General features: G+C 42.7%; 1 protein-coding gene across 1 annotated transcript in view; it reads right to left on the reverse strand.

Moving 5' to 3' along the window:
* Nucleotides 1–1542: 1542 nt before the first annotated feature.
* The window catches only part of GLS2 (glutaminase 2), a 156598-nt gene continuing 143650 nt past the window's right edge, over nucleotides 1543–14490 (reverse strand). The window contains exons 16-18 of the mRNA XM_075337011.1: nucleotides 13494–13570; nucleotides 13344–13407; nucleotides 1543–8887 (exon numbers count right to left, since the gene is read on the reverse strand). Coding sequence (XP_075193126.1) covers nucleotides 8731–8887; nucleotides 13344–13407; nucleotides 13494–13570 — 298 coding nt within the window. The 3' untranslated portion in view covers nucleotides 1543–8730. The remainder of the gene's footprint in view (nucleotides 8888–13343; nucleotides 13408–13493; nucleotides 13571–14490) is intronic.

Raw genomic sequence — 14490 nt, forward strand, 5'->3', positions numbered from 1 at the left:
CTGCACACATCATCACCGCACACATACCGACATTACCGCACACATCATCACCGCACACATCTCGACATTACCGCACACATCATCACCGCACACATCCTGACACTACCGCCCACATCACTGCACACATCCCGACATTACCGCCCACATCATCACCACACACATCCCGACACTACAGCCCTCATCATCACTGCATACGCAGGCACTACCGCACTCATCATCATCGCACACACGCAGGCATTACCTCAGTGATGTTCCCGCTGACAGCGCGACTCCCTTCAGTTTCTGCGTGGAGCTGACAGGAGCGACAGTGTTCTACTGTCGCTCCTGTCAGCTTCATGTAGCAGAGCTGGATGCGTCGCGGGACGGACCGTGGAGGGGTATTTGGGGATTTTAATAAAGTGGTGAAAGAGGGTGTTTTTTTTGTCTTTTATTCCAAATAAAGTATTTTTTCGGGTGTATGTATTTAATCACTTTCACTTACAGGTTAATCATGGAATGTGTCTCATAGACGCCTGCCATAATTAACCTAGGACTTAGTGGCAGCTATGGGCTGCTTCCATTAACTCCTTATTACCCCGATTGCCACCGCATCAGGGCAATTTGGGATGAGCCGGGTAGAGTCCTGGGACTGTCGCATCTAATGGATGCGGCAATTCCGGGCGGCTGCTTGCTGATATGTTTAGGCTGGGGGGCTTCCCATAACATGGGGCCCCCCATCCTGAGAATACCAGCCTTCAGCCGTGTGGCTTTATCTTGGCTGGTATCAAAATTGGGGGGAACCGCACGCCGTTTTTTTTTAAATTATTTATTTATTTTACTGCACGATATAGACCCGCCCACCGGCGGCTGTGACTGGTTACAGTGAGACAGCTGTCACTCAGCGTGGGGGCGGATCTGACCAACCAATCATAGGCGCCGGTGGGCGGGGGAAGCAGTGAATACTAGATGGAATAATGAGCGGCCGGCTTTTTCAAAAGAGGAAAAGCTGCCGGAGCTTTGTGACAACTCTGCAGTGACTTGCCGGTGATCGGTGAGTATGAGAGAGGGGTGGAGAGGGGGGAGAGAGACCAGGAGTGATTTTAAACGATTCCGATCATTCTGCTGGACATGCTAAGCATGCGCAGTAGAACATGACGAAATCCGTTGGCAGATTCCGACGCTTAGCACATAGTGGCGGAAACCGCCACCATAGACAATCATTAGACACCGTGGCGGATTCCAACGAAATCCATCAAGGTGCGCTATTTTACCAACACAAAAAACGCTACATGCAGCGTTCCTTCCGCCCACGCAGCGTCAAAATAACGACGCTGCGTCGTGCAGCGGATGCAACGCAAACCATCCATTGCTATCCGTAGCTAATAGAAGTCTATGAGGAGTATAACGGTTTCTTGCAACGGTTACCGTAATTCCTCAAGGCTGCGGATAGCAACGGAAGCCGTCCAATGCAAGTGTGAAAGTAGCCTAAGATGAATTTTATAGCACTTCAATATTGCTAAAAATGTGAATAAATGAGAAAATTTCTGAAAACATTTGCATATATTAACAGTTTAATAAGCATACAAAATAAGCACATCTCATATAACATCTTATAAAACCACACAACACAAATTATCTCGACATTTTTGGCCAACATTACAAAGCAGCTTTGCAGAGAAGATGTACCTCTCAATTATCAAGTACATTCATTCTGTTTCCAGTGGTCACCTTGCTGGTGAAGCATTGGAATTAAAGCTAAAAACAACATGATAAAAAAGAGAACATGAGTCACCATGACCTATTTGTCCTTCTCAATAGAAGATAACATGTAAAATGCCCTTGTACTCTATACTTGTGGGACACTGTTCACATCACATTTATGGCTTCTGTTTGATGTACACTTGTCAAAACTTTTGAGACTGACAAAAATTTTGGCCTTTACAGTTATTCAGATATTTCTATGCTTACTGAAGTACAATTAAGAGCATTCCCTAAGTTTTAATACTTTTATTGAAAAATGTATCAAATTTATGTAAAGACTCAGTATTCACCATGTTGTCCCCTTTTTTCACAAGACTTGTGCAATTCTCCCTGGCAGCTGGGTCTCTGCTTCTGGGCCAAATCCCAACTGATGGAAACCCAATCTTACCTTATCAGTGCTTGGAGTTTATCACAATTTTTGTGTATTTTTGTCCACCTGCTTTGTGAGGATTGACCACAGGTTCTTGCAATCTGGGGAGTTTTCTGGCCATGAACTCATACTATCAATGTTTTGTTAATCAAGTCACTTTGTTATCCCTTTTGCATTGTTCATCATCAAACTATTCCTGGATTATTGGGAGAATTTGCTCTTGAAGGATGTTTAGCTATTTAACCCCTTCAGCCCCCGGGCACTTTCCGTTTTTGCGTTTTTGTTTTTGCTCCCCTTCTTCCGAGAGGCGTAACTTTTTTATTTTTCCATCAATCTTGCCATATGAGAGCTTGTTTTTTGCGGGACGAGTTGTACTTTTAAATGAAATCATAAGTTTTACCATATAGTGTACTGGAAAACGGCAAAAAAATTCCAAGTGCGGAGAAATTGCAAAAAAAGTGTGATCGTACAATAGTTTTTGGGATATTTTATTCACTGTGTTCACTATATGGTAAAACTGAGGTATCTATGTGATGTCTCAGGTCGGTGCGAGTTTGTAGACACCAAACATGTATAGGTTTACTTGTATCTAAGGGGTTAAAAAAAATTCACAAGCTTGTCCAAAAAATGTGGCGCACGTTTTGCGCCATTTTCCAAAACCTGTAGTGTTCTCATTTTTCAGGATCTGAGGCTCAGTGATGGCTTATTTTTTGCGTCTCGAGCTGACGTTTTTAACGGTACCATTTTTGCGCAGATGCTACGTTTTTATCGCCTGTTATTGCATTTTGCGCAAAATTTGCGGCGACCAAAAAACGTAATTTTGGTGTTTGTAATTTTTTTGCCGCTACGCCGTATACTGATCAGATTCATTGATTTTATATTTTGATAGATCGGGCATTTCTGAACGTGGCGATACCAAATATGTGTGTATTTTTAATTTTTTTTAACCCTTTAATTTTCAATGGGGTGAAAGGGGGGTGATTTGAACTTTTAGGTTTTTTTATTTTTTTTTTTAATTTTTAAAACTTTTTTTTTTACCTTTTTTTTTTTAAATTTTACTAGTCCCCCTAGGGGGCTATAGCGATCAGCAATCCGATCGCTTTGCACTATCTGCAGATCTCAGCTACAGAGCTGAGCACTGCAGATTTGCTGCTTCACTTTCAATGCCGGCTGTATTCCGGCATTGAGAGAAAGTGAGTCATGTTAGCTACAGGCGTCATCACATGACCCTGTGCTACCGTGGCAACTGCCGAAAGTCACGTGATCATGTCACGTGACTTCCGGTGGGGGCGGGGTAAGTGACTGTCATGGCGGTGCCCATATACATATCGCTGCCAGATTTTGACAGCGAAATGTAAGGGGTTAATGGCCGCGGGTGGAAGCGATTCCACCCGTGGCTAGCAGGCACACATGTCAGCTGTTGATAACAACTGATATGTGCGCGGATCGCCGCTGCCTGCCGGCGGCAGGGGGCGGGGCTTACCGGCACACGATCCATGACGTACCCAGTACGTCATGGGTCGTTAAGGGGTTAACCATAGAAACAGATCTAAAAAAAATACTAAAGCAGAAAACTCTGTGAGGAGCTGGCTGGGAACTAAAGACTATTGGACCAATGGACATAGAGCGGAGTCCACGGTTCTCACTGTTGTATTTTATTAAATATTTTCTTGCTCATCAGTTTAAAGTACACAGAAGGCCAGGCATGAGATTGGTAATTACAGTAAAGCAAACATACCATTACTCCCGTTAGTGTCACAAAGCTTCAATCCATTATATAGATGGTGATAGTAGACCCAGTGGAGCCATCACCACAGGGGGTCTCACATGCAATCTCAACTGAGGGTTTCAGCCTCAGGAAAATACTTCCACCAATGCAGTGTTAGCATTTTTGGGGGGATAGGGAGAATGTTTCCTGGGGGCTGGGCTCGGCTTGAGGTACTTAGGACCTTGATGAGGGGATGGAAGGTTGTTGCCGGCTGGAACTAGATACACTTGCTATGGTCGTGGTATCAGTCATCCTGAGGAGCATAGACTGTGACTGCAGACTATATCAGTGGGAGATACAAACATTGTGAGCCAACCAAAAGTTGGGAGACAGTGGGTATCAACTGATACAGGGGCAGTGGAACTACATGTCTCGATTTGGGATCTCATGGACTGGGGACATCTTGTTTTCGCTTACTACCCGGAGATTTTGTAAGACTGAGGACACAAGAATAGTTAACCTGCCAAGGTGAGTACAACTACCCACAACCTCACATCTTCATAGTCTGTAAAAAGGAAAATTTGTGTCAGTCTCAAAACTAAGATTTTTACACTATAAGACTATATACACACTGGGAAAGATTCTGACCGAGCCCACTGATGCAGGGACCGGCATTCATTAGTGCATCCTGCGCAGAGCCAAATAGGACACAGGGTCTGCTGTCATCTTAAAAGCAGTTTCCTAATATCAATAAGGAGAAATAATTATGTGCTTTCTGATAATCTATGGGATAAAAGATACCCGTATAAGATTTGCACAGGGGACCTATGTGTGTCCGTCCCTGCTCTGAAATATTCCATATTCTATTCCATAGTCCACAAGGCTCCATTGTAAAACAGCATTCACTATGTCGTGTATTTTACTTGATATGATGTATAGCACAGTGCAGCCTGCAGCGCTATGATTTAGCTTTTTCGCACAAATAAAAAACAAAAATATATTCTTGTTCTCCATTAGGTTAATAGAACCCTCTAGACACATTTAGGCTATGTTCACACTAGAAAAATGATTTTTCTTAAGAAAATTTCTTAAGAAATTTCTTAAGAGTGAAGGATTAGTGCACCTGCGTTTTTGCCGCGTTTTCGGTGCGTTTTCGGTGCGTTTTTACCGCTGGTTGTTCCCTGCGTTATTGTGCCAATTATCTATGGCAAATAACGCAGTTAGCTGCAGAAAAGAAGTGACATGCTCATTCTTTTTCTTAAGAAAATCTACTGAAAGAATTTTCTTAAGAAAAAAAGGCAGTGTGCGCACAGCTAATTTTTTCCATAGGTTTTGCTGGGGAATGTCTGCAGAAAGGTTACAAGAATTTCTCAAGAAATTTCTGCAGCAAAAACGGACCAAAAATGCAGGTAAAAAACGCAGTGTGCGAACATAGCCGCAAGACTGGCTTTCAAAAACGGTGTCCTGGAATAAGATGCTTAAAATTCATTAAGAGGCGTTCATTTATATATTGTTTATGTTTATTTTCAGCGACTTGTGATCAACACCAATAAGGTCGAAACATTAATTTCAAAGTCGCCAAATTTTTCTACTCGCCTGTATTGTCTAATAAAGAACATTATTTTACATAATTGAAATAAGAGTGTGCAGTGACTTCATGTGTACTCACATTGGGAGCTCAGCAGAAGCCATCAGTGTGATGTCAACAGATCTTAAGGCCTCATTTACATTCCAGAATTGCAGCATGATCACAAAGTATGCAATGGAAAGCTTTGGCTTAAAGGGAATCTGTCAGAAGGCTATCACCACCCGTTCCACCTAAACTGTTTATATGTGCACATGGTATTTCAAGGACAAGTCCAGCAATACCTTCACATCACCAGTCCATTCCTCCATCTCTTACTGAAAAATCATTGATATGTAAATGAGGCTGAAGTGCTACTGTAGATCTGAAGCTTCTGTCACACCAGCTCTATTCCCTGCCCAGCACCACTTCCTCCTGCATGACAGATAGCTCTATGCTGTGTGACTTCAGGTAAATGATCCATTAGTCAAGCAAGAGGAGGCAGCTCTGAGCGGGGAATGGCGCTGTAGTGACAGAGGCTTCAGATCTACTATAGATCTTCAGCCTCACATATATCAAATAAAATACTGATTTCTCAGTAACAGAGAAATGGACTGGCCATGTAGAGGGCTTGCTGGACTTTTCTTTGAAAGAACTATGTCGACATAGTTTGGTGGGTGAAATCCTGCTGACAGATTTACTTTAATACAAAGATGAAAAATAATGATGTCATACAGGTCATTGGTATGTGAAAAGTAATACATCCTTAATCTAGTACTATGCAGCAGTGTGTTTGCGACTCCCTTCTCATATTAGAATGTACAATTTGCATATACAATCACTTCTGTAGCTCTAAAATAATACATCTGACTTTACCGTCAGTCCAAATAAAGCTTTATATACAATTAAAGGCTTTGCTCTAAAATGAAATATTATATTTTTCTCTTCTTGGCTCCTGTGTCAGATATCGCTTTTATGTACTCATTGGGGTGCCACCTGGTGTTCTTTTCATTCCATTTACTAATGTGTTCAATACAGGTGAAGAAAAGCTGCTAATCCTTAAAGATTGTTCTGCACCTCAGCAAAAAAATCACTCCACTGGGGTGGTAAGTCAAAACTACTGGGCAGCATATCTACGGGCACTGGACATATTAGATGGAGAGGGAATCAAACTAATATTAAAGGACATCATAAAAGTAATATCTAGACAGAAACATTATAAAGGAGACCTCTCTATAAGATGAATCTCCCCAAGCATGTGTTTGAAAGCTAAATCCATGACATCTTTATTTCTTCTATCTGCTGCTGCATTTCTGAGAAAGCAATGTATTAATTCATATGCAAATTAGGATTTAAGTGATCTAGGTTGAAAAGAGCACTTCCCAAGCTTCTACCTCCCATGGTTGTTTTCCTGCCAAGCTTGATTGCTCACTATCTGATTTCCTTGCCTGGAACCTGACATCACACAGGCTTGAACTATCAACCAAGCTAGAGGTTAAGCAAGGTGGAGAAATAATTTTAGGAGGCAGGTGCTCAGGGCGTGCTCTGTCATGCCCAGAAACTTAACTCTTCATTTGCGCATTAATTAGAATGCTCATGTCTCAGGAACGCAGCAACAGATTAAAAATATATAAAGGTTGACTTGGGATGTGTTTAGCTTTCAAAGACATGTATGCCACATTTGTGGTTGGTGGGGAGAGCAAGGTGATCTGACAGATTCAAATGAAAAATGATTTTTTTTCTTTTTGTGTGTGATTTCATTGTAATAAAACTCCTCGAAGGTTCAATAGACTGCAGTGGTATAATTTTCAGCAGATGGATATGACAGAACATGATGTCTTCTAAGCTGAAGCTGCACCGGTAGTGTGAACATAGTAACAGGGAACCTGTCAGGTGATTCATACAGCCCAAACCACAGACAGCACAAATCAGAGCCCGGCTGCATTATTGTAGCCATGTATGAATTCTCTGAGACACTCCAGCTTATGTATACAAATGGAGGAGACCTAACTATGGAGTATTTCATAGAACATACCTGGCTACAATCATGGATTGAGTCACCTGTTTCTGTTGGATCAGACTAGTAGACATGTGATCACAACTATAGAACTCGCATTACTTCTGGACACCCCCCACCCGCAAAACGGGTATTTGGACGTATGCGCTGATGGGGCCATTGACTATAATGGTGCAGATAGAGGCACCGTGTGCTCTGTCATGGACCATGGACCAGGCGTATATGCCTACTAAAGGCGGACATCCAGACGCAGTCTACTATGTCTGAGTGTTGCCTCCAGCAGGTGTATATGAAAATGGTGCATGACAGAGCACACGCATCTAGTACACAATTTTGTTGTAGTGGGACATTTATTTATAAATATTCCAGATTAAGCAATCCTTTTATTTTTTAATAAACTAAATATAACATATGGACAACACCTTTAAGGCACTCTGTCATAATAACAGACAATTCTTTTAGAACTAGATACCTTAATTTAAATAAGTTAGGTAACGCTACTATCTAAGATCCACAAAACAAATATATGTAAATGGTTCTTGCTTTTCATTGGAACCACTGGTATAACACCACAGTCAAGCAAGCTGACCATACACATTACATAGCTGTCGGCCAAACTATCTGACCATTGTCTCCTTTAACCCACATTCACAAGACTGCGCAGCCTGCCTGAGTGTTCTTGAGTTTCCTATGAGAAAACTGCTGTCAGAATCATCTATCTGGTAGCGGCGTATCTCCCCACCAAATAAAAGTATCAAACAACTGAACTCCAACCATCAGATACGTATGTCCACCGACATAATATTTTGGGGGGGTAGTTGAGAGCCACTTATACACATTAGATGGTCGGCTCATCCCACTGAAATCGTCAGGTTCGGTTGACTTTTATCCAATGTGTATTGGGGCCTTTAGTTGGAAGAGAGTAATGGAAATTGTGGTCCTTCTAGGCATCTTAGCCAAAAGGGTCTTGAATTATGCATATAACGCCAACTCTATTACTATATCTTACTTGTCTTCTAAGGTCTGTCACCATGTCTTTAATCTCTATATACTAAAAATGAATGTGACAATATATTTTCATGATCACTTCTTGAACTTAACACAAATACAAATCTCTCTCCTACAATGTCCTGAGTATTTACTACAATGTATTGGTGTAGGTAAGCCCTTTTTTACCTATCATAGGGATCTGTCATATGGACCGTAGCGTATGGTTGTTCATGGATTATGACTTTGTGCTATAGGACTTTGCTGATCCCTGTATAAAAGGTTGAATTCACTGAGTTATGTAACAAAAAGGTAAAGTCCAGAAGGTGTGTAATGAAGATCAGCTACACCATACTCTCCAAGTTCGCCAAAGTTATATGTTCCTCTGAACTTTCTGCCCCCATCTGTCTCTTCACATAGGTTTCTTGATATTCAGTCAGTAATTTTGCCACATCATGTCTCTCAAACTTTATGGCATCTTGCAGAGGGATATTTCCCCACCTATAGAGAATAGAGAATCATATAATGCCATCTATTAAGTAACTATTATTCAAGGGAATTGTCCTATAAATGGTAATTGTAAGAGTAATATACTTCATAGTTCTACTTAATATTTGTTTCTGGAATAAATAGTTGATAACCGCCATAGATGGTTTTACAGGTCTCATGTGGGGTTGTCGCAAGTCTAGAAAGTTATTTGGCCATAACAATGCAGGGCATAAATATACTGATTACCACGCAGAGGTGATGGAACTCGCTCAGGAGCAAAGTCATAACTTCAAGGTGTTGGGTGCCTGTGCCATAACTGTAAAACTCCCCTATCATACATCACTTTTTGGCACTGATGCTATTTTTGAAGTCTTAAAAGGCTTTTTTAGGCTCAAGGGCCTGATCCTGACTACAACTTCAGCATCCCCTATGGCAATCCCTCTGTGTGGGAGAATAATTTATATAGGTTTGTAGTGACTTTACATAAATCCACACTTGCATTGCAATGTGTTTGGGTAATTTGAAGATCATAAGCGGTTTGTTGTTCTACAACCCCAATTTCTAAAACAAAAGTTGGGATACTAAGTAAAATGTAAAGAAAACAAGAATACAATGATTTGGAAATCTCTTACAGCCATATTGTATTCTTAACAGAACATAGAACACAGATCAGAAGCTGATCGTGGACATTTTTCTTTTTCAATTGAAAAAATTAACTAATTTAGAAATTGATGGCATCGACACATTTAAAAAAAATTGGGACACAGCCATGTCTACCAATTTGTAGTATTCTTTTTACAACAGTTTGTAAACATCTGAAAGTGAGGAGACCAATTGCTAGAGGTTTGGGGGAGGAATGTTGTCCCATTATTGTCTGATGTAGGATTCTAGTTGCTCAACAGCCATGGGTCTTTACTGGAGTTTTCGTTTCATATCACACCATATATTTTCTGTTGGTGAAAGGGCTGGACTGCAGGCTACCAGTTTGTCATCTGAAGTCTACTTCATTAAAACCCTGCGATTGTGTCGGGCCCCGGGTACGCTGTGTCGGTGCATTACCTTCAGGGACTCCACTCTGCTGGATCTTGTCACAGGTAGGGAATCTTCTATTTGTCGTGACGCCACTCTCAGTATTGCGGTCAGTGGGGACCGCCACTGCAGGTTGAGGGACGCCTGGGGCTGATGGTGAGTGCAGTTAGTTGGAATAGCCTCCTGAGAGTGAGGCAAGCCCCAGGGCCCTGTGTAGGTGCGTAGTACCACAAGGCGCAGAATAACTCCACACACGCAGGATGTCTTTCAGGGGTTTTACTCACTTCAGATGGCAGGGTGAGTAACCCGGGCGTAGCTGGGATGAACCAGGCAGGAACCAGGTATCCTTCAGGCTGACTTCTGATGGTGACTACCAACTCGCCTTCCTTAGCCCTTGGTGGTTTGGGGTAACCCCGACTTTTAGTCCCTATGGGGGTCACCCAGGGAAGTTGCTGAAGCCTCTCTCCCCTTCGTTTGCCGTTTGCTTGTTGCCTGGGCCAGATCACTCCAGCTGCTTGCCTCCTGTGAACTGTGGGCCCTAACTGTGGCTACGTGGCTGCGGCTTTTAGGTGTTGTGGTGTGGGCTTTGAGGGCCCCACACCGGCAGGTTTAGCAGGGAAAGGTGGATCTATCCCCGCTCCGGGATCTGCCGCCCGTTTGGGCCTGGTTCTCCCTAGCAGTCTCCTTACTTCCCACTCTGTGCTCTCTCTCTAGCTGGAGATGGGTTTCGGGTAGCCCTCCTAGGTGACCGTTCTCCCCCGTCGGTAGCCACTGCGCGGACGCTGTCAGACTACAGCAGCCCAGGGGAAGGGGTCAGCTCCTCTCGGAGCTCCCTGGACTCTGCACTGAACCGGCTCACTTGAGGGACCTGCACTTCTCCTCCTGTCTGAGCTCCACTTCATGCTCCTCACTCCTCCACACTCTGCTGCAGACTGTTTACTCCTCCTTCTCTTCCCTCTTGTGCCTGCCTACGCCACCTAGCAACCAGGCTCTCTTACCACACCCCTTGAGAGGAGATGGAGGCTTTTGGCCCCCTCCACTATTCCAGTGGAGGTGAAGGCTTTTCCCCCTCCTGGGATCCCCAGGGGTCCTCTCATGGGTACATGTGTGAGACCTGATCACTATGCGCCTGTGTAGTCACACCTCGGTCAGCCTTCTGGATTACCTGTATTGTACTGTCCCCAGCATGGGTGCAGTACTCAGTGGTGCCTGACCAGGTCAGGGGCGCCACAATTGTATGTGGGTTATCATTGTCTTGCTGAAATATGTAAGGCCTTCACTAAAATAAACATTGTCTGGATGGAAGCATATGTTGTTCTATAATCTCTATATAGTGCTCAGCATTGATGCCTTTCACACATAAGCTGCACATGCCATAGGAACGTCTGACCATATTTTATTCCGAGAGTCTCTGCCTCTCTAACATGCTCTTTTTATACACAGTCATGTGACTTAGTTGAAAATTGACCCTGTATCTGTTTTCACAAGTACCACTTACTTTCCAGACCTTTTGTTAAGCCTGTCCAAACTTTTTTACCATGAATTTCTAAAAGTGATTTTTTTTTCAAGGTGAAATGCAAAAATAAAATGTCACCTTCTGATATCTACAGTGCCTACAAGTAGACTTCAACCCCCTGCAGATTTAGCAGGTTTGATAAGATGCAAATAAGTTAGAGCCTGCAAACTTCAAACAAGAGCAGGATTTATTAACAGATGCATAAATCTTACAAACCAACAAGTTATGTTGCTCAGTTAAATTTTAATAAATTTTCAACATAAAAGTGTGGGTCAATTATTATTCAACCCCTAGGTTTAATATTTTGTGGAAAACCCTTGTTTGCAATTACAGCTAATAATCGTCTTTTATAAGACCTGATCAGGCCGGCACAGGTCTCTGGAGTTATCTTGGCCCACTCCTCCATGCAGATCTTCTCCAAGTTATCTAGGTTCTTTGGGTGTCTCATGTGGACTTTAATCTTGAGCTCCTTCCACAAGTTTTCAATTGGGTTAAGGTCAGGAGACTGACTAGGCCACTGCAACACCTTGATTTTTTCCCTCTTGAACCAGGCCTTGGTTTTCTTGGCTGTGTGCTTTGGGTCGTTGTCTTGTTGGAAGATGAAATGACGACCCATCTTAAGATCCTTGATGGAGGAGCGGAGGTTCTTGGCCAAAATCTCCAGGTAGGCCGTGCTATCCATCTTCCCATGGATGCGGACCAGATGGCCAGGCCCCTTGGCTGAGAAACAGCCCCACAGCATGATGCTGCCACCACCATGCTTGACTGTAGGGATGGTATTCTTGGGGTCGTATGCAGTGCCATCCAGTCTCCAAACATCACGTGTGTGGTTGGCACCAAAGATCTCGATCAGAGAACCTTGAACCAGTCTGTCTCAGAGTCCTCCAAGTGATCATGAGCAAACTGTAGACGAGCCTTGACATGACGCTTTGAAAGTAAAGGTACCTTACGGGCTCGTCTGGAACGGAGACCATTGCGGTGGAGTACGTTACTTATGGTATTGACTGAAACCAATGTCCCCACTGCCATGAGATCTTCCCGGAGCTCCTTCCTTGTTGTCCTTGGGTTAGCCTTGACTCTTCGGACAAGCCTGGCCTCGACATGGGTGGAAACTTTCAAAGACTGTCCAGGCCGTGGAAGGCTAACAGTAGTTCCATAAGCCTTCCACTTCCGGATGATGCTCCCAACAGTGGAGACAGGTAGGCCCAACTCCTTGGAAAGGGTTTTGTACCCCTTGCCAGCCTTGTGACCCTCCACGATCTTGTCTCTGATGGCCTTGGAATGCTCCTTTGTCTTTCCCATGTTGACCAAGTATGAGTGCTGTTCACAAGTTTAGGGAGGGTCTTAATTAGTCAGAAAAGGCTGGAAAAAGAGATAATTAATCCAAACATGTGAAGCTCATTGTTCTTTGTGCCTGAAATACTTCTTAATACTTTAGGGGAACCAAACAGAATTCTTGTGGTTTGAGGGGTTGAATAATAAATGACCCTCTGAATAAACTTTTCACAATTTAAAAAAAAAAATAAAAAAAGAAATAACATTCTTTTTTGCTGCAGTGCATTTCACACTTCCAGGCTGATCTACAGTCCAAATGTCACAATGCCAAGTTAATTCCGAATGTGTAAACCTGCTAAATCTGCAGGGGGTTGAATACTACTTGTAGGCACTGTATTTACGGCTGTGAATTAAAATTTGGTTTTACGGGATTTCCAAATCATTGTATTCTTTACATCTTTTCAAGGCATCCCAACTTTTTTCAAAGTGTTATTGTATTTTCTTTTTAATAGAGTATATCAATATGATGTAGGCTTTGACCATACAAGGGTCCTATATATGTTTATTTTCTCTATGTAACTGCAGTAATTCTTTAACAATGTTGATACATATGTATATTACATTTGCTAAACTTCACATACAGCGTACCTGTCCTCTGAAAATGGGTTAACTTTGCAACCTTCTATGAGGAACTTGACCACATCCACATGTCCTGCCAGAGTTGAAATAAAATATTAAAAATGAAGGAATTTTAATTTTTGTAATTTGAATTTATTTTGTAATGATCTGATTACGCACCTTCTGCTGCGGCAACATGTAGAGCCGTCCTGGAGTCATAATCTTTCTGCTCCATATCCATAGCAGAAAGTGCAAATCTGGTAAACAGTGAAAACAAATTGCCTGTTAACTTGTTTTAATAAACAATGCATAAAATTGGATGTGTAATAAGCCAGTGGGACAACTACGTTTTATCTTGGCTGATATTAGTGGTTGAAAATATTATGTAGATAACATTAAGTACATCCACCTGCCCCCCAGCTATTCCCTGGCCTCCCCACTCTGCCAATCTCTTCACTGGCTTCCCATTGCCCAAAGTCTGTTTCAAAACACTAACCATGGCATACAAAGCCATCCACAACCTGCCACATTCATACATTTGCGACCTAGTCTCCCGGTACTTACCTGCATGCAATCTCTGATCCACAAAAAATCTCCATCTCATTCCCTTCTTTCCACAATCGCATAGAAAATTTCTCCCGCGCCTCCCCCAAACTCTGGAACTCTCTACCCCAACGTATCAGACTCATGCCTACGGTGGAAACCTTCAAAAGGAATCTGAAGACCTACCTCTTCTGACAAGTCTACAACCTGCAGTAACGCGCAGTCCACCATAGCGTCACACGACCTGCTCTCAACCCCTTCCCTATAGACTGTAAGCCCTTCGGGCAGGGTCCTCTCTCCTGCTGTACCAGTCTTTGCCTTGAAATGTTCACAATTATTGTACTTGTCTATGTATGCCCCTTTTTCACATGTGAAGCGCCATGGAATAAATGGCGCTATAATAATAAATAATAATAAATAATAATAATTAATTATACGTTTTGCTCACATCCATCACAGCATAAAAAGATGGGCAAACTAGTAGCATGTTGCTCTAATTTGTCTAGTAAATTGGTGGCTGTCAATGACAGAAACTTGCCACGCCCTGCCCACCTATGCTACACTCATATTGGCATAACAGATCAAGATTGGCGTCTAAATACCAAAAGTCGAGATATTTTTGCACAATGTTTGA

The sequence above is a fragment of the Anomaloglossus baeobatrachus genome, chromosome 2 (genome assembly GCF_048569485.1).
Source record: "Anomaloglossus baeobatrachus isolate aAnoBae1 chromosome 2, aAnoBae1.hap1, whole genome shotgun sequence".
NCBI lineage: Eukaryota > Metazoa > Chordata > Amphibia > Anura > Aromobatidae > Anomaloglossus > Anomaloglossus baeobatrachus.